Source organism: Camellia sinensis, chromosome 6, assembly GCF_055761805.1.
Source record: "Camellia sinensis isolate YWXY chromosome 6, ASM5576180v1, whole genome shotgun sequence".
In the NCBI taxonomy this organism is placed as follows: Eukaryota; Viridiplantae; Streptophyta; class Magnoliopsida; order Ericales; family Theaceae; genus Camellia; species Camellia sinensis.
The window spans coordinates 150,231,398-150,257,605 of record NC_138966.1 but is presented as its reverse complement, the minus strand read 5'-3'; the positions used below and the strand labels follow the sequence as shown (position 1 = coordinate 150,257,605).

Sequence of the window (26,208 nt, the reverse complement as noted above, 5' to 3'; positions counted from 1 at the left end):
CCTGGTACTTTACCAACACCCCATTTCTCGTCTGCATCGAAGTCAAGCCTTCCATCCTTCAGTCCAAATGCATGAGCCAAAACTCGACCAGGGCCATCAAAGTTGCTTCCATCTCCATGATTCCAAGTCAGAAATGCAATTTTCATATCAGCATGATCAAAATCTGTATTTTTATTAAACGTGAATCGTCACACATGTGCCCATTTATGAAAAGCTTGAGCTACAGGACTGAAGGCATCCTAGGTGTCCCCGGTTGAAATGCATAGGTAAGATGGTACTTAGAAGGAGGCCATATTATTTTCCCGGGGAAGAAAGTATAGTAAGAGCCTATATCGATGGAGTTAGGATTTCCTAACTTTAACTGCATCAAGTTAGTGCCATTGATGATATCTGGCACTCCACGAGGCATCATCATCATTGACACCGTATTAGCATCGAGTGTTCTGGTGACATTAAGATGGAAATTGAGTTGGTATAGTTTGATGGCGGACTCTAAGAGATTGTCAAATTCATCATTAGTGGTTTGATAGCTTAGGTAACCAAAATGTTGAAGCAATTTTTTGACCTTTTGGAGCCCTTTTATGTTGTCTCCCTTCCTAGCACCATTCAAGTGCTTAATTAAATGAAAGGGTGATGATGATTTCTCATCTTTTGTGTTGTGGAAAATTTTGCATTGCATTGGAGAGGAAGGAGTATGAAGAGAAGAAAACTGCATGAGAAGAGGTGAGAAGCTTTGAGTGCCATGACTGAGAAGGAAAATGAGTTATTACTCTCCCATATGTTTTGATATATATTTATAGTACTTGTCAAGAGAATGAAACTTCAATAGAGTATTTAGCACTTGGTCCCCTCCTCTTCTCTCATTGGTTAAGAGAGTTGAAATCACAAATTTGTGTTGGATGATTGAGAGAGCAATATAGCAAGCCATAGTACTAGTGATTAACAGAAAGTTCCGTATGAATTGATCTTGACACTTAAATTTCCTTTCTTTTTTATTTATTTTTGTTGTCCACAAATTTGTATACAAATTTTAGATCCAAATACAATCTTAAGGGGTTATTTGGGGTGCCCTTAATAAGTGCACCTTTTGACTTTTTGGACTAAAAAGTACAGGGAAAAAATATGGTTGTTTGAAATAACTTTTTGTCTTTTTACAAAAAAAATATGTATTAAAATATTGTATAAAATAGTAAAATTACTTTTTTATCCCTACGTTCTAGACTCATCAGTGACAGTGCTGCAGAAGGACCGTACGGAATGGTTGAAATGGTGAGAAGAATCTAAACCAGTTTCACAGGTACTGTTGGGCCCGTGGGGGCCCACCACGGGTCCCGTTTCGATAATCCAACCGTTCAATGTGTAGAACTCGTTGAGTACTATATGCCTATAAAAAATCACTTTGATTGGATATCGATAGATATGTGATCAAAACAGTTTTGTATGAGAAAAATGGACGGTGAAAAATAAATGACTGGAAAAAATTTAATTTGATCACATAGCTATCCATATCCGATCAATGTGATTTTTTTCAGGCATATAATACTCGATAAGTTCTACACATTGATGGTTCGGATTATCGAAACGGAATCCGTGGCAAGCCCCCATGGGCCCACCCTCCAACTTAATGAATATATATATTTAATTTTTTTTTTTTTGTACCATCACTACGAAGATTTTTCATCACTTCAATACCATCACAGTGTAACTTTTTGGATTGTACTAGTATTGTGAAAAAAAAAAAAAATTTATATTTTTAATTTGTGAATAGTGATAATTTTTTTACTTTTTGAGTAATTTTTTGACTTTTTCTCAACATGCCAAACCAACCCTAATTTGACAAAGTAAGTGCAATAAGAAGAAAAGGGTATCCAATTGGTAATTAGGTATTATAGACAGTTATTTAGACAATTCTTAACTAATTACAAGATTAATGTTTAGGCCTCAAAATAAACCAAGGGAAGTGTAAATTAATGATATCAACATTTTTAATGCATAGGTAAGAAGATATCCACATTTTTACCCATTCTGGTGTCTGTGTATTGGAGCACGCTAAGGAATCTATAGTTGATTAGATTATCATGTCGAGAAATTAGTGAGAAGTGAGATAAATAATTACGAAAAAAAAAATGGAAAAAACAGAAATTTTTGTAAAGTGGAACATTTATTGTGTTTTTCTACTCAGAAAAGAATTGCGCTCAGTCCACTTTGTCACAAACAGGACACTGTTTTTGGTAGAATATCACGTGTCTAATTTTTTTCACTTCTCCATCTCACTTTTCTTTTTCCTTCTATAAAACTCTAATCAAATCCAACATCTAAAGCATAAAGAAAACACCAAATTTTATTTGGCCACACTAATTGAATAGAATTTTTCACTCAATCTTGTAATGAGATTCAAATCATTTAGATTGTGTTTGGATCATAACTTCAAGTAGAAATTTAGAAAGAAAAAAAATAAAATAAAAGAAGAAATATAAATAAATAAATAAATCCATTCCCCTTGCCTTTTTCTTTTTCTTTTAAAATTCCTAACTAAATCTATGATTTAAACGCTACTTCGGCAAACATGTGCACGAGTTACATCTTACACTTTGGAGATTTTGTGCATTTTTTAACTTCTGTTTGTAGATTTTTATTTTAATTGTAGATTTTGGGGGGTAGTACGTTAAGGGCATGAATTCAACAAAAACTAAATAGTTATGCTAGAGACCCCAAATAATTTATTAAATTTTCTACCAAACCTCTCACATAAATGTATGACCCACTCACATAAATTTGTGTGGATCTCACATCTATGTGAGAAATTTAATAAAAAATTTGATAGATTATTTGAAATTTATAACATTTTCCAAAACGAAATTGCACAAAAGCATTAAACATAAAGGCCAGATATAAATCCGAAGCTTGATATTATTACAAGAATATCTAACATTACACTTTTATCAAAATCTTACTTAATCCTTAGCACTATTATATTTTTACTTAAATCTCATTGTAGCCCATCTACTATAGTCCATCAGTCAATTTTCAAATCTACGTAATAAAACTGATCTCAATTGCAACTTCACTCGAAATTTAAAAGTTGGAACAACTTAACGGTAAATGGGTAAAATGAAATTAGGTGTAAAGTACATAAATGCAAAGTAGAGATTATCATGATCTCACCATCACTTCTCTGAGAAAGGAGAGAGAGAAGGTAAGGTAGAAGATGCATTTGGAGGATTGTGTGCATATGCAACGAAGACTTGCTAAAAGGGGTCATATAAAGTTGGTTTGTACCTCTATAAAAACATACAAAATGGATTAGTCTTTGCACCATAGAAACCTTGCCTACCATAATATACTTGCTAGTATTGCTCTTTTGGGGTGCATTTGTCACCATTCCCTCAATTGCTCATAATAACAATCATAGCAATAAACTCCTAAATAAGGAAAGCCAAGTAGTTCTTGCTAAGCATCAAGATTGGCAACTAGAAAACAAGACAACTGTTCAATTTCATGGTGCTAATGAGTCTCATCATGGGGACAATGATAATTTATTAGCCTCCTTAACTCAAGAGGATATGGAACACCAACTGCCGCAGCCTATAGGCCGCTGTGATATGGACGACCACGGCCAGAACGACCGACAGGACCTTGACGACTACAACGACAACCACCACCAACAGAAACGCCAGATGAGGAAACCCTATGGCCAGAAGATCTGTCACCACAAAGATGGCCACCTCGCGGACCGCCAATAGAGCCACCAAAAAGAACCCCCACCGCCAGAAGATCCGCCACCATGAGGTCGACAATCGCAGCCACCACAAAGACGACCACCACGTGGACCAAGAGGACAACCACCTCATGGACCGCCAATAGAACCACCTCCACCAGAAGAACCACCACCACCGGAAGAAGAACCACCAAACGAGCCACCTGATGAACCACCACCAAAACCGCCTCAAGAACAACCGCCAAGGAGACGACCACCACAGCGGCAGGGAAAACGGGCAATAAGACCACCAGGAGTGTTGCAGCTATGACCACCCACAGAAAGCTGGTGGCTAATAAAGCAAAAGCCAGCAGTGTTACAACTTGATTTCTACCCAAAAGGCCGTCTGGTGAAGAGTGCTAAAGAGTAACAGAGCTACAAACTACCTAATAAAGCTTTACACCAACTCCAACTACAATATACAACTCAGTCAATAAATAGTGAATGTGAAATAAGAGCTATTTTTGCTCCACAATTGTATGATTCTAGTATAAATCGATACAATGCACCCATAACACATCAAAAAAAATGTATATATCTTCATTGGAACCTTTTGCAACATTATTTTACCAAATAATAATATGATAGTATACATTATCTTGATAATTTACGGTTTGCTAAAAGTAATGCAATGATGATGCAATTGATAGCACAGAACAAGTATACATTTTTCTACTGAACAAGACAAGATGCGCAAAGCTTATCAACATGCTGTAGACTCAATTTAAAGAGCAAGTATTGAAAAATAAATAAATCATTTTTTACAAAGATGGAGTTACTACAAAAGCCAATTGACTTTCGAGTGTTTAATAAGAATATCAAATCGATTAAAAGCATCAGAGACAACTGTACAGATACTTCAGCTGAATCTAAAATTGTTCCTTTACATGCATAATTTTACCTGGCTTCCGGCATTGATGAACAGAGAGTATCCATTCTTTAAATTCAGGAAGGTATAAAAATGCACATAAGAATGTCCCACGCACTCCTGAAATCACAACCATGACAGAATGTGGTTGAAAATGTAAGCAAGCAGATTCTTGCAAGTGGGAATGCTGATCTGCAAAGCAACGTTCAATTGAAGCAGATTAATAATTATTAATAATAATAATAATAATCATTATAAAAAATTTAAAAAAAAAAAAAAAACTAGAATTATATAAATAAATGGAGTAAAGTTGAGTAACATACAAGTTACAACAATTTAATGAGATACATTTGTTGAAGTTGATCAAGAACTTCTAGTTCTCAACATAAATTCAATACTCAGCAGTAGAGGAAGCACCTGAACATCAAAGATAAGTGCATATTTTATGTGCAGAACTTATGATAGAACTCACAATATGAAGTTGATCATGTTAAGCTTAATCCAAATTCAAATCATGGAGCACAACCACTCCAAAACAAAAGATAATTTTTTGAACTCATACAATGCATGTCATGGAATTCCGCAAAGTTATAATGAATTCCTAGCACAAGGGCTTTATGAATTTTGCAGTCACAATGATATAATCATGTTTCCAAAGTGCATCACACAAAGTAGAACAAAGGTCTAAGAAATTTTGAATATTCTTTTTGACAAGAGCTAGGCCCCATATCAATTACAGGATACCACCTAAGAAAGAATAATAGGTAATATGTTTTGGTATTTTTAGAAAGTTGAATTAACTTTCTCAAATTGGTAAAAAGGATAGGCAGGAAGTATTGTAGTTTGACAGGTGGCATTTAAACCAGGTGCCCAAGCATGATTTAAATAACTTCTAATTCGAAAGATTTCTAAGGAACTCGAGTAAATTAATAAGAAAACTTTTGAATAGGCAAAACAGATAGGTTCGGGATTTGTAGGTGAAACTGGACTAAAGTTGGTTTGATTTCAAGTGTTGTTGCTTGCTGAATTTTCAGAGCTAGTGCTGTTAGAAGGCTTGGAAAACAGCTATTTAATGGGGTTACCATAGTAGGTAAGGAAGCAGTTAGGGTTTACTTGGGGTTTTGGGCTAAAATGTTAACTTTTGGAGGGTTGTGACCTGAGAATAGTAGTTAAGTATTTCGCTAAGAGGAAAAACAAAAGAGAGAGAGAGAGGCATTTTAACCTCACAAGAGTAGCAAATTCACACAAATAGAATCTCGAATTTTATAAACTGAACTCCATAAAACAAAAGAATTAGATTGACATTTGCAAAACTATCTTTCGTAATTCTATAAGAATTCTCTCCAACTAACAAACTTTAACCAACTAGAATATTGTAGACCTTATAAAGGCTTACCTATCTGAGTTCTTAGAGGGCTCATCTCCATCCAATGGCACTGATACTAGTACTCTCTCAACAGAATGTGGACTCTTAGGCATTTGAGGACCAAACTTGAATCATTTTCTACCATCAGTCACAACTTCCACTAGTACCCATGCTAGTACTACCACTGCATCCCCTTTTGCCCAAATAGATATCTATGCTAGTTCCTATTATTCCTCCACTGTTCTTACTCTCTAGATTATCAATTTCGGTTGCTATTGACCACATGATAGGTTCTTCAAGTTCTTTCTTTAATTATACCCCATATTCTGACAAGAATAAGGTTAGGATGGCAGATGATTCTTTCTAATCTGTTTCAGGAAAAGGATTTATTCACTGTTCTCCATCACCAACTCTTTTCGCCATGCTTCATGTTCCTAATTTTACTACTAATCTAATTGTCCATTAGTAGAATTACTTAGGCTTTGAATTGCGAAGTTACATTCTTTCCAACCTATTATGTTTTACAGGAAATGGACATGGGCATAATGATTGGCTGGAACTCGTGTGTGTGGGGTTATATCTACTGGACTGTGGCTCCTCTTCACCTTTACCTCAAATTTTCTAAAATTGGTCAAGCTCCAAACTACAACATTTGAAGATTTACATCTATGGCATAGGCAACCAAGTCACTCGTGTTTTAGTGTTTTAGAAAACTTTCCATCTATAGCTAAGTAGGGTAAAATACTAATTTATTTGATACTTGTGAGTTTGCCAGGCATAAACGTTCAACTTATCCTAGTTGTAATAATAAGAGCACTGCTCTTTTTGTGCTTGTTCACTATGATGTTTGGAGTCCATCTCAAATTATCTTTTTATCATCAATGGTTTGTTATATTTGCTGATTGTTATTCTAGAGTAACACGGAGCTGTCATATGCATACCAAAGTGAAATGTTTTCTTCAATAATTTTCATAAGATGAAGAATCTTAGTTTGATTCAAATATTCGAGTTCACAATAATGACAACGGAACTGAATAGATCATGGCCAAGGTTTCAAATGACAGTTGTGAAACGAGTGTAGCATAACAATTGTGGCAACTAGAGCTGTGAAATTTTTTTTATTTTTTTGGATAAATTACAAATACACCTCCTAAGATTTGCCTAAAATACGAATTGCCTCCTGTGGTTCTGAAAATTACAAATACCCCCTTGTCGGGATTTTTTTATTTAACAAAATTAACAGAAAAAATAAAATTCCTAACTACTCTCTCATACAACAATAAAATTACTTGAATTATTAATTGAAATATATTTCTGACATCATTACCAATATACCATTTTTTTTTTTTTATCTAGAATCACATTTGTTGAGGTTTAAAATAATTTTTGAAAGATTTAGTATATTTCTTTTAATATTATCTAATATATGTCCTAAATTTTATATTATTTTTAAGTTGCTATGAAGAGAGATTTGACATCTTTTGCTTTGAACATTTAATGATTTCATGAATCACAAATTCATAATGTACCACTTATTGTTATTTATTTTGTTAATAATAATTATAGACTTATAATCTTATGTTGTGTTTCAAATTTGCAAACGTATGTTCAATAAATAAATGTGACTACTACTGATGTTATTTATTAAACAAACTAAAATCATATAATTCATATATTCAAGTTATACAAATAACACAACATACAACTTAATAAATTACAACTATATATACGTCCAATCTTTAACGTTGAATAAAAAAATAAATGAGTAAAAAAAAAGTGCTGCTATTAGCATCCCATCAATTACTCCCCATTTTTTAGCTTTTTTTTTTTATTACAATAATAATCTCAAATGAAATTACTAAAAAGGATATCAATAATTTTAGGACACCCCATCTCATAATTAAGTTTGCACACCCACTACATCATGAGTTAGAATTTATGAGAGCTTCCACCTCCATCACCACCACCACCCATTCATCTTTCCCTAATCCCACCTTCAAAACCTATCCACCCTCAAAACTTTAAAAATCCTTCGCGGCAATATTCCGGCAGTAATGGTGGCAACCATTTAATTACCTACACTTCTCTTGTAATGACAATGAGTGAAACTTTTTCCGACAACCGCAACTCCATGAGACGAGAGGCGTACAACAATAAAAGCTCAGAAGATGTTCATAACTTTAATGGTGTTCTTAGCTCAGAGAAGATTGGCCTTATAAGAGTAAGTTTCTTGAAAACAATGGCAAAAATAATAAAAATTGTTCATCATTTTTTCAGGACATATGACCGAAATTCGAAAACACAGGTCCAAACATTGTTTATTTGTTCGGGAACAGGTAACCGAACATTTCTTATTTGTTTGGGAACAGATAATCGAACATTATTTGTAAAATAAATTGATAGAGAGAAAATAACTTGTATGTATTATTGATTGATGTATCTTATATTACAAATGGTGAGGGGCTCCTTATATAGGAGATGTAGTGGAGTAGGTGGTAGTAGGTGGTAGTGGTAGGTGTGTAGTAGATGGTAGTAGGTGGTGGTAGGTGTAGTAGGTGGAGTAGGTGATGGTAGGTTTTAACAGCCCCCCGCAAACTCAAGGGGGATAGGAACTAACCAACTTGAGTTTGGAGAGAGTAACAAAACAAGAAAAATAATCTGAAAAATAAAAAATGGATAGAAGACACTGTATGGTCGTGTCAGACCGTTGTAGAAGACTGTATGGTTATGGCAGACCGATGTAGAAGACACTGGCTCGTGTTGGACCGATGTAGAAGACAGTTTATAGGGTCATGTCGGACCGTTGTAGCAGACAATGTTGTGACAGTTGTTGTGACAGTTTACGGAGTCTTGCTGGACCCTTGTAGAAACTAACCGGAATCAATGTCGGGACAGTTTACAGAGTCTTGTCGGACCCTTGTAGAAACTAACCGAAATCAATGTCGGGACAGTTTACAGAGTCTTGTCGGACCCATAAAGGAGCTAACCGGAATCAATGTCGGGACAGTTTACAGAGTCTTGTCGGACCCTTGTAGAAACTAACCGGAATCAATGTCGGGACAGTTTACAGAGTCTTGTCGGACCCATGAAGGAGCTAATCGGAATCAATGTCGGAACAGTTTACAGAGTCTTGTCGGACCCCTAAAAAGTCGCACCCTCAAAAGGTGGGCCCAATCTGTCAAAAGGCGTGCCATCAAAAGGCGTGCCCAATCCATAAAAAGGCGTGTCATCAAAAGACGAGCCCAAGTCATAAAAAGGTGTGCCGGACATGATGGCGAGGCGCGTCACCACATTGGCTTGCGCGCCCGTTTTGTCGTCTGGCGTCAAGTGGCGCGCGATGCGCGTGTCTACCTTGGCTATTTAACCAAGACGGAGGCTGAGGTTGAGGCAGAGACAAAAACCTGCTAAAAAACCTTTGAAAAACTCTTTGTGTGCTGAGAGAGATACTCTGTAACACTCTGTTGCCCAGTCCTTCTCTGAAAGTACCAGTCGGAAATCGCTGCTTCGCTGAAACACTCAGCAACCCAAAAACATGGCCTCTTCTTCCCGTCCAGCTACCCAGAACATGGCCTCCTCGTCCCGTGGTCTGCTCACGCTCTTTCCAGACCTGAACGAGTCCACAAGAGAAATAACTGGTGCGGTGGCCAGTGAACCTCAACCAAGCGCCTCTGGTTTTGCTCCGTTGAACTTTCCGATGCGGTCGGTGGAGCAAAAAATGGCGGTGCAAACGGATATTGAGGCCAATCAGTATACTTTGAAGTCATGTGTTGAAACCATGATTGCGGTCACAAACTTGTCGCACCGGCTGCAGAGTAGGACAAATGAGGTACACCAGTTAAACGCCCAGCTGGCTCTGCTCCAACGCATGTATAAGGATGCGCGAGCAGAGATAAGCGTGCTAAAGGCGGAAAACAAGGAGCTGAAGCGGAAGGCCACCGTGATGTTCCGATTTGGAGGTCCACCATATGCTGCAGTGGAGGAGCAGGGGGGAGGGAACGTGCTCGGTGGATTAGGAAGCACGGAGGCAGCACCGTCAAGGGTCGCCCAGGACGGAGGCAAGAAGAAAAGACCGGCGGAATAGGCGAAGAAGTGAGGCCGGTTGGTGGCCGGCTGCAGAAAAGAAAACAAAGCTGTTGGTGTTGTGTGGTGGTTTGTCGTTGTTGTAGTTTTTTTTTTTTTTTTTTTTTTTTGTGTGTAAAATTGTAATCGGGGTGGATCCCTGAGATGAATAAAATATGGTTTGGTGTGCAAAGTTATATGGTATGAAGGGAATTGGAAAAAGATTAAAAAGAATGTGAAAGAAAAATAAAGAAAAAATAATAAAAATATATTGGAAATCAAAAATGAAATATGGGGGAAATAAGGAAAGTGGTTTGGAGAAAATAAATAAAAAGAATGGAGTTGGAAATCAAACGGAGGAGAGATGATGATGTTTTTTTTTTTTTTTTAATATAATATAATAAAAAGAGATATATATATATATATATATAATAAAGAAAGTGGGGAACAAGAGTGTAATGAAAAGAAAAAGTATAGGTTGCATCGTGGGTCACATGGGTGAGTAAAAGAAAAAAATAAAGAAATGAGTGGTGGTGGAAAAAAGTAAAGTGGATGAAAAGAAAAAGGTGAAGATGGGTTTAAAAATAAAAAAGGAGTATGGGTGTGTGCAAAAAGTGGGTGGAGAGGTTGTCTGTGTGTTTTCCGGAAGAGAGAGTTGCCGAGAGGGAGAGGTGATGGGTGTGTCTCGTGAGAGACCCAGCTAGAGAGAGGAAGAGAAGAGAGCCCAATGAGTCTTCCGTTCCGTGGATATCTCGCCGTGGAGCGTCAGGTCACTTGGCTCTGAAAGAGGTAAAATGAAATGTTCACCTCAGAAAAAAATAAGCTACAAGAAAAGAGTGTCTTATTTGCTCCTCTTCTTGGCTTCACTGTACAGAACAACTCCGATGACAGTAAGCAAGTAGCCCATCATCCCTGTTGCTGAGATGGGATTCTTAAATATTAGAATGGAGATAACCACAGCAACAGCACCTTTAGCATTTCCCAGTATCTGGAGAGTCAGATCCGACTTGAGGAAATTGGAACGCCATTGCTGGAAAATCTGTGTAGCTGAAAGATCTTCAAGCCACGACGCCATGGTTGAGATCGAGAAGAATCATGGCGGCAATGGAGAAGACAAGACAATGGTTCAAATCTCTCTCAAAACCATCGGTCCTTCTCCTCCCTCTCTCCTCAATGTCCCCTCTCTCATCAAAGTGCAGGATCTGAGAAGATTGATTGCTGGGAAGGCTCATTTACCTATTGAGAATTTGAGGCTTATTTTGCAAGGGAATGTGTTGCATGACAACAAAAATGGTTTAGATGAATTCGTCCAACTGAATAATGAAGATTCGCTGATTGTTGCTGTCAAACCAAAGCCACCAGTTAAACATATTCAGGATGGGCTGGATGAAGATGATGATGAAGGTATGTGTAGAAAATTTTAGCGGACTAGGTTGAGGTCCGGCGGGCGGCCAAGGCGAGGTTGCCGCCCGCCGGCGAAGCGAAAAATACTAAATGCTTAACCTTGCCCTGATACCATGTAAAATAAATTGATAGAGAGAAAATAACTTGTATGTATTATTGATTGATGTATCTTATATTACAAATGGTGAGGGACTCCTTATATAGGAGATGTAGTGGAGTAGGTAGTAGTAGGTGGTAGTGGTAGGTGTGTAGTAGGTGGTAGTAGGTGGTGGTAGGTGTAGTAGGTGGAGTAGGTGATGGTAGGTTTTAACATTATTAATGAACATTTGTCAAACTTTAAAATCACAAAACCTAGGAAAGATAAGGAATAAGAATTGAAACTATTAGAGAATTCAAAGAAACCCACCTGAGAGATCACAGATCCAAACTCGTGGAGATCGCAGAACCTACAAAAATAGAATTTTGAATCAACAACAAAAAAACCCTACATTTATTTTCTCAGGTCATGAACAAATATGTAGCGATGAAATAGTAATCACTTTCGTGGATTTTGTTAGGGTTTTTGAGAGAGAGAGAGGCTTTTTAGGATGTGGGGGTGTGCATTCAATTGAATGGGTGGAATGTTTTCACAATGATAATTTTGATATTATTTGGGGTGAGAAAAGAAATTTTAAGGGTTTTAGAATTTATAAGTGAGGTCCAAAATAATTGATAGAGTACTAATAACAACACTCTAAAAAAATGGCTTCTATAGTAGACATTGTCACCACTGTTGCATAACTGCCATAACGGTGTCATAATGGCTAGTTATGTGACGGTGTAGCTAGTCGTTAACACCCATGAAATTCAATCATGTTGCTATAGCAATTGTAACAAGTAGTGGTGACTACCCATACAATTACATAACAGCATTACGTAATTGTTGCGGTCCATTTTTAACCACAATCATGGCATCCTCCATCAAAAGAGCTACGTTGAGATACTTCACCAGAAAACAATGTTTCAAAATGGAAAAACCGCTATTTTTTAGAGGCTGCTAGACCTTTTCTATTCACAATAGCTTTTCCAAAACCTTATTGGGGTCATGCAATCCTAACTGTTGGATAGCTTGATATGCATTGTTGGACCCATTTCCTAATAGCTTAAGCTTTTGGGATAATTGGTGACTTAACATGGTATCAAAGTTCAAGTTCAGATAAGTCTAGGGGGTTCAAGTCTCTCTGTTACTTCTTGTTTTTTTGTCCCCATTTGATTTCTTCTCTATTTGTTTGTTTGTTTCTCCTTCTATTTGATTCTCTATTTATCTCTTTACATGCAAGACGTGATTGCACGTTAAGGAGTGTGTCGAATAGCTTGATATACATCGTTGCACATGGTATCAGAGCTCAAGTTCAAAGAAGTCTTGGGTTCAAGTCTCTCTCTTTGTATTTTGTATTCTATCCCCATTTGGTTTGTTCTCTATTTGGTTATTTTGTTTCTCCTTCTATTTGATTATCTGTTTGTCACTTCACGTGCAAGATGAGGTTGCACATGAGGGTGAGTATTGGATAACTTGATATAAATGCCTATTAGGCCTATTTCCTAACAACTTAAGCTTTTGAGATAATTGATAACTTAACACTGACTAAAGCCTATTTCATCAATCAAATGTCTAGCAGTGTTCATGGGTTTAAAACTCCTCTTGATCTTTTATTAGATAGCCAACCTTTGCATCCAATTGCTCCCAATGCTAAGTAGAACAGACACAAACATGCAAGATGACATGGACACATTAAGAAGTCAATTTTCAAAAAATGCAAGACATCATACACACGGGACATATTAAAAATATATTTTTCCATAAATTTATCATATGTTAAATATATAAATAATTTATTCAAAGGTAATGAGGAGGGAAAAACACTAACTAAAATTAAAAAGTCATATATTCCATAACTTAAACATCAAGATATCATTCACATTACAATTGCAATTTAAAGAATGCAAAACAATTGTAGAAAATTAAAACACACACGATGTATTCATCATATAAATTATTCAAAACATATTTAGAATATAGAAGTTGCATTCCGAAAAATATAGAACCTTGTTATTATGAAGAGATTCATCAAATTGGTTATGTTCAAAAGGTTCAAGAAGTGCATGTAAAGTGTCAAATATTATAAATTTTAATTTTAATTAAGATACAGTGCAAAAATGTTGAATGTGCTTTTCAAACTGTTGTATCCGACACTACACACCCTTCTCCATTGAAGTGTATGTTCTTAGTCCCAAAGTGTTTAGTTGGGTGTCTACTATTCATGAGTATCATTGCTACTAGTACTAGGTAAGATTAACCCTAAAGCTCTGAAGTGTACTTTTAATAGGTATTGATATTTTAGCCCATACGACCAAGCTAGGATGAATTGTTAGGCCAATTTATTAAATGGGCCAAGCTTGGGAATGTTTCATGCAGCCCGCGCTGACCCGATTATTAATATATTATATACATGCATATTTATTAGTGTATATTGTCTTACATGGACTCCTCCATTTCGCCCAAAGTACTCGTGTCTGCCGGATATGACAAGGGTAAAGGTGTTCAAGGGGTCGTGTCTACCGGATATGACAAGGGTAAAGGTGTTGAACGACTTTGACACCCCTACTCAATTAAGACACTCGTATCATTTTTTTTTTCTTTTCTTTTTTAAATAATTTTTGAACAAGAACAAGAAGAAACTCACATTTCTAGCCTCCACACATAGATGAGAAATAGAAATTCTTATATTTTTCTTAAATCTTATTTTCTTCCAAGTACATTTCTACAGAATTTAAAACATGTTATCTAACAATATATTATACAATGTGCAATATATACAACTATCTATAATGCGTGCTCGTACTCATATCTAACTTTCGAGCACATATCCTAATATCCCAATGTTATGTTTGGTTCATTGAAACATTCTTTAGTCTCCTAATGGAATGACCATTCACTTAACTAGTGAATGATGAATCCATTTGCAATGTATATTTCATATTTTTTTAGTGAATCAAATGTGAGAATGGGTATTCTAATGAAATAGTAATTCCATTCTACCTTCATTCCAATGAAACAAACACCACCTAAGATTCAGATTTATAAAGGTTTGAAGCTTAAATAAGCACCCGCACCCAATACTCATATGATGTAAAATAGTGTGCATATACATTGTTAGACTTATTTATGTGCTGTTTGGTAAGTTTAAAAGTTACTACTTTTAATTTATAGAATACATTAAACATGTTTTAAGTTTATTTGCTATAAAAAAAAATTATAAAAAAAAAATTAAACAAAAAACACATTTAGTTCACACATGTTTTAAATACTTTAAAACAAGTGAAAGGGTGGTCCGCATGAGGTTGTCGTTGATTGGAGATGATGGGCGGAGGTGGTTGTCAACCGCCAGAGGTGGCGGCCGAAGGTGGTTTGCCAAATGCAAGAGATGGTAGACAAAATGGTTGCTAGTGGTCAAAGTTGATTAACAGTCAGAGATGGTGACCGACTAGCCACCAAAGATGGTAGCTGAAGGTACTTCCTGGCAAGAGATGATAGCCGATGGTGGTTACCAATGGTTGGAGGTGGTTGGTGGCCATGGGAGTTGATTGCCAACCAACAGAGGTGGTTGTCAATGGAGGTTATCAGGTACGGTGATGTGGTAGTTATGAGCAGTGGGTGATGGTCAAAAGGGGTGGTGAACAAGTGAAACCAACTTTTTTTATAGTTACAAAAGTTTAGTAAATTTTATAAATTGTGATCACTTATTAAAAACGAAAATAGAAACCAAACAAATCCTTTTTACAATTTTTAAAAATTCTGTAAACATAAACAAAAAAAAAAATAGTAAATATAAGCGTTAATAAATTGATTGATGGGATCAAGCCAATGGATATCAAAACACAATCTTTAAAGCAATTGTTTGAAAAGAAAAAATAAAAGAGAGGGGGGAGACACAAAGGACCATTTCAACATTACAATGAGTCAAATAATATACATAATACAAAAAGAGAGCAGATATAAAATAATTATATTTCATCTATAACATTATAAACATTGTGCATCAATAATAAACAACAAAATCAAGCATTAATGACTTTGACACCTTAGGTTTGATATATTTAGGCCAACTGTAAACAGCTAAACCAAAGAAGCTCAATCACTTCCTCTGGTGCACAAAGAATGCTGAGAGGACATTACAAGCACTGAACTGAACCTCTATAATCTTATCTAAGTTCACCATATATCTGCCTTGAGAAAATGGCAGGCAATGAGGAACAGATTGTTGAGCAACGCAGTCTGTCTCCGAATTGGAAGGATCTCACTTGGGCATATATCAAAGACGAGAAAGTTCTGCATAAGGAATATGCAGAAACACATCAGTACAGGAAGAACAAGAAGAGATCATAGCATAAACTGTATACTGATGAAGATGAAACAGACAAGAAATTCATAGGAAAAGAATATTGAGTTTGAAAGAGCACAAGCAGACACGTTTCACAAAGTCGAAGCAAACTAAGAAAACAAAACTGAGTGTGAGAGACAGAGAGACCACAAATTGAAGTAGAAGACGTCACCAATGAATATTATTACAAAGAAAATGCCAATGGCAGCTTGAATAGCACAGATGCGCACTCAAAATGTAGAAGATAGATGGGTTCCTCAGTGTTGTAAGGCTCATTGTTGGACCAGCAATCTTCCATTTAGACTAATATCTTTACACTATCTTTTCTTCTTTTTTTCACTTTTCACGTTTCCATCTGAAACATGAGCATCATGTTTTGCATACAGAAACAAATACAAGCACTGTGTAGTCAGACACACAACTATACTCAATTCAACTAAACAAGCAGTTGTCCCAATTACCTGGGGTAACCTGCATGGATCCAGTTCCTCCAATTGACTCTATTCGAAGTTGTATCCCAATATCATTAAGTCAGGTTAAGACAATCATGCCATTTTTCTTCACTTTAACCTATATTTTCCTTCGCCTTACTCTATTCTTACTACCCTCCACATGAATCAAAACATTCATTATGGGCACATTAATGAGTTCTATGATCCACATGGTCATGACTCATACCATCTCAAACAACTTTCCCTCATTTTATCATCAATTGGGTGCCACTTCAAACTTCTTTCTAATGAATTCATTTCTTATCTTATCTTTTCTTGTAACACTGCTCATCCAACTCAACATTCTTCAACTTCATAAATTTTCAGAGCATGTTTTTCTCTTAACTGCCAAACATTCAGGCCTCATTTGGGAACAGGCTAATTTAATAACTTTTTGGTTATTTGGCTAAAATATGAGCTAAAAAAAACTAATATGTTTGGGATGACTTTTTGGCTTTTTACGAAAAGATGTGCAAAAAGTAGAGAAAAAAGAGAATCTTTGACTTTTTGATATGGGTTGTTGGCTTTTTGGCTAACTTTTTTGGCTTTTTGGCTAAACCGGCCGCTTCCCAAACGAGGCCTCAGTCCCATAATCTTTCTTTTTTTGTGCTTGACAACTAGGAAATATTTAATAAATACAAGAAAAAATGGGCATACAAAGAGGTTCAAAGACTATGAAAGGTCTTCTAAATTGAAAATAAACAAAAACAAAAACAAATAACATGTAGCTCTACAATCTCTAGGATTCTGATACTGTTATTCTGAACAATATGAGCTTCCAAATCCTTTAATGTTCTCATCCTCATCAGAGTCATCAATATGCTCAGTAGAGCCATCCCTGGAATCATCCTCATGGTCTTCAAGGCCAACTACGCCTTTCTCATGGTGGGCCACTTTGTCGATGGTATCGTGAAGATATGTGTGTATATGGTATTATGAGATGAAAATGAACCAAATGTCAATTTCTTTGGAGGATTTGTGAAGTGGACCAACTCCATTAATGTTGTGTGCTGCTATCACGAATACATTCTCTTTGTTTGTTCATCATCATTGTTGATAGAATGGAGAGCATGAAGATGAGGGGTAAAATCGTTCAAAGTATAATCTCATGCCAATTGTGTGTCTGTCAATTCGGAAAAATCAAGGAACCTAATCCATTAAAAACTGTTGGACTGTCCAATGATAAAACTGTTGTGAGGGACTTTGCCAATTTCCTATAAAAAGCAAAATTGAATATACTCTTGTTTTTATTCTGAAAATTCTATGCAACAAATATAAACTGTTTTAGCCTAATCATGGCATTTAATATTTGAGGATAAAACTCTCCAAAAAATGAAAAAAAGTATAACTTACGAACCTATAAAAATAAGAAACACCATGCCATTCCACCAATAAAACAATAAGAAATAATAACTAAAAGATCCTTAAATTTGCTAACCTCATTCATTCTCCCCTCCAATCTATCAATTCGCAGCGTGGTACATACAACTTTGTCACTTGTACCTCTGCTTCAATATCATTTACTACACCGCGGCATCTTGGAAAACCACAATAACAAGCAAGCTGCTCGTCAATCGAAAAAAATCTGCAGTATAAAACAAGAATGGAGAATGCATAGTTAATATCAGATCTGAAGGTACAGGATTTTATTATGCAAGCCAGTGTTTTAAAAAACTCTGGGCGCATTGAGGCACTAAGGTCTCTTGGAGCTTAAGCGTGAGGCGCAAGGCGAAGCGCGCGCCTCACCGAAGCGAGGTGCAAGTTTTTGAAGATAACCAAAATATTAATATAGGCAAAGTTTTTAACATAAAACATATATTCTTAGAATTTAAATTTTTTTTAAAAAAAAGAAAAAGAAAAAGAAAGAGAAAAAAAAAATGACATTCAATATTTCAAAAATCATGAAAAATAGCATTCAACATTTCAAAATTTTCTCAAAAATAACATTCAATCTTACTTTGCCCTATACTATTTATCTTGCTTTATCAATTTCTTAACGTGATTCATTTCTTTTTTAAGATAAGGAACTCACACTATATAATATCTTAGTGGTTTTAATTTTAAATCGGGACCAAATTGCCAAATAACTTCAATCATTAGCCCGAAACTATTGTAATTTACTATATTGAAAGGAATCCCAAAGTCATATATCCATCTTGCAATCCCAGAGTTTTTGCTTAACGCCTAGAGCTTTTTTTGATATGAAAATTGAGACTCAAAACATGTGTTTACATTTTATATTAACAGGGTTGTAATTCCATATGCTTACACAAACAAAGAGTAAGGATGGAGCAAAAATTTAAATAAAGCGCATGAGGCGTGCACCTCGTGCCTAAGCCTAAGGCGCACACCTCAAACGGGCCTTTCCTACTGCGCCTCGCCTCAAGCTGTCTAAGGCACCTCCGTGCGCCTCGCACCTAAGCATGCAGTTAGGCACGCCTTTTAAAACACTGATGCAAGCAGTATAGGAGACAGAAATTTTAAACAAAAAAATCAGAAACCGTGTAGTTAAGAAGAATGTAACTACAGAGAAATACTTCGAGAAATACCTGTAATCATATGTCAGTTCTTCCCAATGTTCAATATCTCTTTTGGCAAATATAATTATATGCTCATCGCCATTCACACTTATAACCCTTGAGTAGCAATTAGGCTGCACAAAAGAACAGAAACTTTTGTCTAAGAACCAAACTATAGTACCATGCTTTCATTTAGAAACAGATGCAGCGTTAAGTACATCCATACACCATAGTAACGCTACTCTCTCTGAAGTATTCCTGAATGGCAAAAGAAAGTTGAGAGTTTTAGGCTGCGTTTGGTTCATGGATTTGAAAAGGGAAAGGGAAAAAATATGTGAAATGTTGGTGAAATCACCTACCTTTTCCCTTTCCTCTTCCAAATCCTTCTCCAATCCATGAACCAAACAAAGCCTTAAGCAATTGGCCATGTTTGGGAAGAGAGCCATTTTGCAAAAAAGCCACTACAAGTTGTCAACTCATCCTCTCTACATTTGCACATCGTTTTGTAAAAAGCCAAAAAGCAACTAAAAGGCTAATTCCCAAAGAAGCCTAATATTACAATTTCCCATATGTGAACAGGGAAAGACGTGGTATTCACATTTCTTATAAAAACAGTAAAAAAATGCAATACGCCATATAGGCCTTCAAATAAGGAAGACATTGATTCAAGGTTGACTTCGAGAAAGCAGAACCGGCCCTAGGCTTAGGCCATTGAGGCCTATGCCTTAGGCCCCAAAAAAATGGCCCAAAATAGGGCCCCCAAATTTAGAAAAGTATTTTAGTATATTACAAATATAAATATGCCCAAATTATTTTTGTTGTTTTAGGGCCAACCTAAAGGACCCAAAAATATTTTGTTGGGCCCATATTTGTTTATAAGCGTGGTTTGGCCCAATTGAAATTAAAATATATACAAAATAATGGTAGCCCTTGAATGAGAAACACTACATACACATACAAAATGTTAGTGGCCCAAAATAGGCACCCTAATTTTTTTTTACCTTCTTTCTTTATCAGACTTTAGTGGAATAAATAAATTTGCCCTATTTTTTTTACCTTCTTTGTTTATCAAATTTTAGTAGAATAAACAATTAACTCAATGTCAATCACACTCATACACAACATATTCAATAAACAACTATGCAACCACACTCATAAACAACATATTCAATAAACAACAATTAATTCAATGCATATCCAATACAATTTAATTGAATAAAGTTTTCCTCATTTTGGTAACTTTTTTTTTGGTATGAATACATTTTGATATCTATTTTGGTATCAATTGACGGTAGTGAGACCAAATAGGGTGAATTTTTTTTTTCTTTGTGAATATAGGCGTCCGTTTTTGTTTCGCCTTAGCCCCCAAAAACTCAGGGCCAGCACTGCGAGAAAGCCATGTGGAATGGGGATTTTTGGATTTTACCACAAAGAAGAAAGCATTTGGAGATAGGTGAAGGAAATGGAATCAAGGTTACCATTTTTTGTGTCTAATCTTTGGGTGGTGGTTAAAGCAAAGATGGTACTTGTTTCAAAACTATGAACATATCACCTAGTAGATAAAAGTTTTTTGTAAAGAATGTTTTATTCAAGAAATACACGAGTAATACAGCAGTGGATAATACATACTTCGCACGAGTGATTAATTAAATGTGCAATGCTTCCGGCCCTTGTGGCGTCAATGACACGCTCATCATCAATACGAAACATGTAAGTCCCAGCACCCTGAGAAAGAGGAGAGGGAGAAGGGGACAAAGAAATAGAGGAAAAAAGAAACCGTCAAGTACTTTTCCAGAGATGTTACTTCCCACTTTCAGCAATCCAGTATCTACACATCAATTAACTGTGGCAACTAATCCCACGATTGAAATTAATGCTGTTCTTTATGACTTTCAACACGGGACTTACAACTACATAGATTATCAGATACCACATGCATGAGTATAGAGAGAATATATTGCATCATTCAGAGGAATTTGCAGGAACACTATACAAACATATTCAAGGCAAATTCGTTAGAGATAGCTCAAGAAATTAAACATATATGTCTTATGAAACAGAGTGCACAGAACCACAAGCAAATGATTCAACCATACAGCTCTTCTCCTGAAATTGTACATGTACATTAGTTGTATATCATTAGGTTGATGTTTGTGCATAAATATAAATACACAATAATGCAAGTATGAATGTGAAGAAGATATGAACATTCACACAAATCAGGTTGATACGGAATTTTTAAAATCATATCATCACAACAAATAACATGACCTCCTTCTCAAGAAGATAATACTGCAAATTAGAGAAGACAACCCAATCTGCTCGTGTGATAGAGTAGGGGATTCGAATGTTGAAGCAGTTTAACCAACAAGTTGATATGAACTTAATGTTCATCATTGCAATACTACTCCATTGATTATGTTTTATCAGAATGTAGCAACATCTCCAACCAAAAAAGAAAACACATCCAACCTATCTCAAGATGAACTTGCTTACTCTTTCTCTTCTTTATATTTGATTTTTTTTTTTTTTTTTTTTGGGTCCATAAAATCAAAGGTATCTGATTTTGGTTAACTAATTTCCTTAATTTCCGGTAACCTCCTAATAGCTTGAGGAAGAGACTCTTGAAAGACTAGGTTAGAAATTTAAATGAAGGAAAAGTGCTCAGTACTCAGATACGAAAACAAGGGTTATTTCATGCCAAGCCTTAGCCTAGACCCCAACTGTACCTCTTAACAAATAATGACACCGTATTTCAATAATTGGCCGTGCAACTTTTTGGCCACCAACTTCGCATATGGGGGTGTCCAAAAACTTAGCATTTTGCAGTCAACTTAGATAACCAGTAAGCACCAATTTCCAAAAATTCCAATTAATTACTGCAAGTTTAGTTTTTGCTGCCTCCCACAAAAATGTATAATATGAAATCATTTAAGTGACAAACAACAATTTGAGTAAAGCGAACAATTTAGCTCTGTAGAAGCAATATATATTAAAGCAAATATACATGTACATATATGAACATGGCAAAAAATTCTCTGGTAGAAATAACAGACACTGAAAGCAATACAATCAAAATGAAGCAACCAAGGGCATAGATATCAAGTTGAAAAAATCCCCCTTACAATGCAAGAAGATCATACAAATGCTTCTCAGTCACTTGTTGCTTTCAACAAAAGACATCAATATAACACACTGAAATTAGATTTTTTAGGTAACTTTTTACATATAATAATTCTATCACTTATGGTCAAGGTTCTGAAAAGCGGTTGCAGTCGCCGTAACGGTGGCGGTGACGCGGTTGCGGTTGCGGGGTGTAAAGGCCGTAGTGTAACGGTTGTGGTAATCAGAACCGTGAATTTTTTTATTTTTCGCACAATTTGAAAAAAATTTACCGATACGCATATTTTTTTTCCATGATCATATTTATTGGGTTAAAAATAAATATTGATCAATTTTTGCAAATTTTTAAGTATGATCCAATATATTTCATATTTCTAAATCACTATAAACTGAGTTTTTTACATTTTATTTTAATAATTAATGACTTTATATTATACAAAAAATCAATTACTAACTATTATATATAAAATAAACAATGACAAAAGTAAGAGAATAAATAAAAGTCTATATACATATTTTAACCAAGCCAAATAGATAATGACCACACTTATTATTATTATTATTATTATTATTATTATTATTATTATTATTTTCAAACAATATATAGATAGACACACACAAACAAAATGATTTAGTGATAGCAGCTGAATAGAATAGCATAAGTCTTACAGTTTTAACAAATCAATAATATGTTAATCATCTTCCCTCTTCTCTCTCTCTATCTGTTGCTCCTCCATTTTCTCTCTTTTATCTTCCCTCTTCTCTCTATCCCTCTTCCCCCATTTTCAGCTTTTTTTTTGTGTTTTTTTTAAAGAAACAGTTTGGCACCGTTACGTAACGGTGCGTAACAGGCCGTTATGGCTGTTACGGCACCGTTACGACCGCTACGGCAGCCGCTACAGCCGACACACCTGTGAATCTCAATCACACTGCAAAAGCGGCCGTAACGGGTGACGGTAACCGCCAAAACCGTTACGTAACGGTGTTACGTAACGGTTGCGGCCGCTTTTTAAAACCTTGCTTATGGTAGAAAATGTCAGCCTTACAGCTGAAATTGATGCTCTGATGAATGCACACATAGTAATTAGCGCGCAGAACATATTTTATGTACTAACCACCATTGAATTGTATATCAAGTGTTCTCTTCGGTCAGCTACTGAGGGTCTAACAACTTCGCCTGTGTATTCAATCACCTACAAGGGCATGAAAAAAATACTAAACATTTCAAGTACTTCAAATTTTCAAGAAGTCATATGTTTAATCACAATCAAATCATTTACCATGTCTCCTGCTCTGTGTGGTTGTTTTGCAAAGATTCCAAATCCATGTATTCCAGATTTCCCTGGAGCCATTGACAATCCCAATAATCAGCTACAGAAATATGTCAATCAATCTTCTTCAATAACAAAAACAGTAATATAAAAAATCATATATACGTAAATTTTGGTTATATGATAAATTTAAACGAAAACAAGATCTCATGTATATAATTATTTTTTTATTATTATTAATTTATATATTTACAGGGTAAAAAAGCACCCCAGCCAAATCCATGTTATCATTCCTGAAACCTTTATGAATGTATATAATGTATTGGAGGAGAAGTAAGACTACCAGAAACGAAGATGGTAAATATATCACAATATGAACTAAGCTAAAGAGATTAAATTAGTATTATCTATATAAACTCAATGAACAACAAATGAATGCTCCTCCCAACTTATGCTACAATAATTCTAGAATCAGCAGAAAATCATTGACTGTGGGGCCCCGATTCCATCAGGTTACTAAAAGATTTAACACAATCTCAGTAAATTAAAACACCAAATAGTTTTGAAAGAGCAAAACAGAAAGAATACGAAGAAATTCCAATATGACCAATTAATGCCATAAAGATATAAACAGAAAAGGAGAACCAAGATGTTTAAAAATAAAAATAAAAAGACAATAAAACAAAAGAATAGACCATTTCCTGGATGGAGAATCTATATGTCATCTATTAAGGAGCTTTTGAGCATTAGACATTTTAGACAATTTAATCAAGCCTTATTAGGAAAATGGTTGTAGAGACTTACCTTGGTGGAGGGTTATCTTTCATAGAATGTGGTGAAGAGCATGGCATGGAGGATGGCAATTGGATATAGAGAGATTAAGGCCACATTTGTTTGACGGATTAAGTTGGATGAGATTGTTAGTGAAGAGATTGTTAATGTGTGGATTGTTAGTTAGGAGATTAGGTGAAAGTGTGTTTGTTTTGATAATATAATGTTGAAGATGATTAGTGATGGGATTGTTAAATTATTTTTTTTTAAGTCTAAAAAAAATAATTTCTATAGTAAAGAATATCTAAAACAAATATAAAATTTTCTTTTTACAGGTTGCAATTCCCCCCCCCCCCAAAAAAAAAAAAGGGTTCCGGTCAACCGACCAGATAGACCCAATCCACTCACTGCTTTCCTAATCCCAGGCTTTTCCCAACCAAGCCAATCCCCTTACTGAGGGGGATTAGTAAGCCGCTCACACTATCAAGCGGCCCTTCCAAATCATCACCAAACATACGGTGGGTGCGACCCACAGCCATCCTACTCTGGTCGAGTCGCTCGCGCGGCCAAACAAACGGGGCCTAAGGGAGTTTTTAGTTATGATGTTAGATTCACGAATGGTGACGAGAGCATACTTAGATTTTTGCATGAAATGTGTAGAGGGAATTTGCCTTTATCACTAGTTTTTTCAGATATAAATAACATTGCAGTAACCAAAAACACATTGGTCTTAGACTATATGAAAAAAATAGGGCAAATTACAAACACCCCCCTCGAGGGTTGGTAAAAATAAAAATTCCCCCTGAGGTTTGAGAAATTACAAATTGCCCCCTGAGGGTCAAATTTTCATAACAAATTAGGGGAAATTAGGAGAGAATCTGTATGAAAATAAAAACCTCATGGGGCAATTTGTTATGAAAATATAAACCTCAGGGGGCGGGATGTAATTTCTCAAACCTCAGGGGAGAATCTGTATTTTTACCAAACCTCGAGGGGAGTGTTTGTAATTTGCCCATGAAAATAACAGGATTAGGGACAATTTGGAAATCTGCCTTCACCCATGCTCTGCAGACTGACAATAGGAAGCTGTTAGTGAGTTACTTTGACCATTATCTGTGACAGGTTTTTTGTAGAGTGAACAAGAAGATAAGAAAAACTAATGAAAGAAGGTTCTTGATTAAATCCTAGCATTCTTTCTCAAAAGGTGAGGCAGCTAGTCCTCTTGAAGAGGCAGCTAGTCCTTCTCCTTTGAAGAGCATATGGAAGCTCAGCATTCCAACCAAGATGACATTCATTGTTGAACTGCTGCTTTGGATTTAATTCTAACCTTGGATAACTGAGGCAAAAGAGAAATATGCTTCCCAACTAGTGTTGCAAGTCTCGTGAGTGTAAAACTCAGTCAATCATGTTTTGCTTCATTGTGATTGTACGAGAATCGTGGAGCATTCTTTTCTCTGAGTTTATTATCTCTTGGGTCATATCAGACTCAGTTGTTTGTTTCTACAAGAGTTCAGGAGGTGGGCGCTATGTAAATAGGGTGAGAAAAACTTGGAACCTTTGTGTTTAACGTGGTGTATATGGAGTGGACCATAGTACTTTTATGCCAAGGTGACAGCAATGCATAGCCTAAAGCCAACATTCCTACTTTCCTTTCATTTTTCTCTAAAAGTGAGGTATGTGTCATCTTTCTTTTTTATTGATTTTATAGGGAAGTTCAATTTTTTATTTTTTTATGGTGATTATTTTCTGTATACATCTTGTATAAAACAGTTGCACTCCCTTTAGTGCCTATAATGAAAATTCATAAATAAAAAAGCAAATACATGAATAGATGAATATTAATGAAAATTACTAGACCATTAATTAAAAAATAAAATTTAACCCTAAACTAACTCAAAAGTCATCAATCAGATAATAATTGGGGACTCGAATCCAATAATTTTTTGACAGGCATTCCTTGAAAAAACACTATTCAAGGTTAAAGTTCAATAGTGTCCTTGGCAGAAGACACTTGAATTCATAACAATGAAGCCACACCAACTATGAAGTAACAACTTTCCAATTTTAAAAGGGGGATCAAAGGCCCAGAAATAGTTTGGCCTAAGCATGGTGGTAAAATTCTTAGAAGTAGCTTCAAGGCCCCATTGCAAGGATCCAT

The 26,208-nt window shown here is 35.7% G+C and overlaps 2 protein-coding genes across 33 annotated transcripts in view; one reads left to right on the top strand and one right to left on the bottom strand.

Annotated features, from left to right (window-relative positions):
• Positions 1-3,258: 3,258 nt before the first annotated feature.
• Positions 3,259-26,208, bottom strand: part of LOC114315427 (histone-lysine N-methyltransferase ATX2) — a 43,090-nt gene continuing 20,140 nt past the window's right edge. For 2 of the 32 annotated variants that reach the window (XR_014333306.1, XR_014333331.1), the window contains 9 exons: positions 23,289-23,350; positions 23,124-23,201; positions 20,515-20,610; positions 18,916-19,019; positions 17,805-17,951; positions 15,576-15,823; positions 11,861-11,900; positions 4,949-5,042; positions 4,458-4,817 (listed from right to left, as the gene is read on the bottom strand). Coding sequence is in view for 5 of the 32 variants with exons in the window: in XM_082875097.1 (XP_082731223.1) it covers positions 17,810-17,951; positions 18,916-19,019; positions 20,515-20,610; positions 23,124-23,201; positions 23,289-23,350 (482 nt within the window). In the remaining 27 variants the exon portion in view is untranslated. Of the gene's footprint in view, positions 4,170-4,457; positions 4,818-4,948; positions 5,043-11,860; positions 11,901-15,422; positions 15,824-16,961; positions 17,490-17,804; positions 17,952-18,915; positions 19,020-20,514; positions 20,611-23,123; positions 23,202-23,288; positions 23,351-26,208 lie in introns of those variants that run through there. The other 30 variants (XR_014333315.1, XR_014333332.1, XM_082875095.1 and 27 more) reach the window with 28 other exon arrangements.
• Positions 11,124-15,880, top strand: LOC145793696 (uncharacterized). Its single transcript, XM_082876562.1, has 2 exons — positions 11,124-11,454; positions 15,738-15,880. Exons 1-2 carry the CDS (start codon positions 11,124-11,126, stop codon positions 15,878-15,880), a joined length of 474 nt encoding a protein of 157 aa, XP_082732688.1.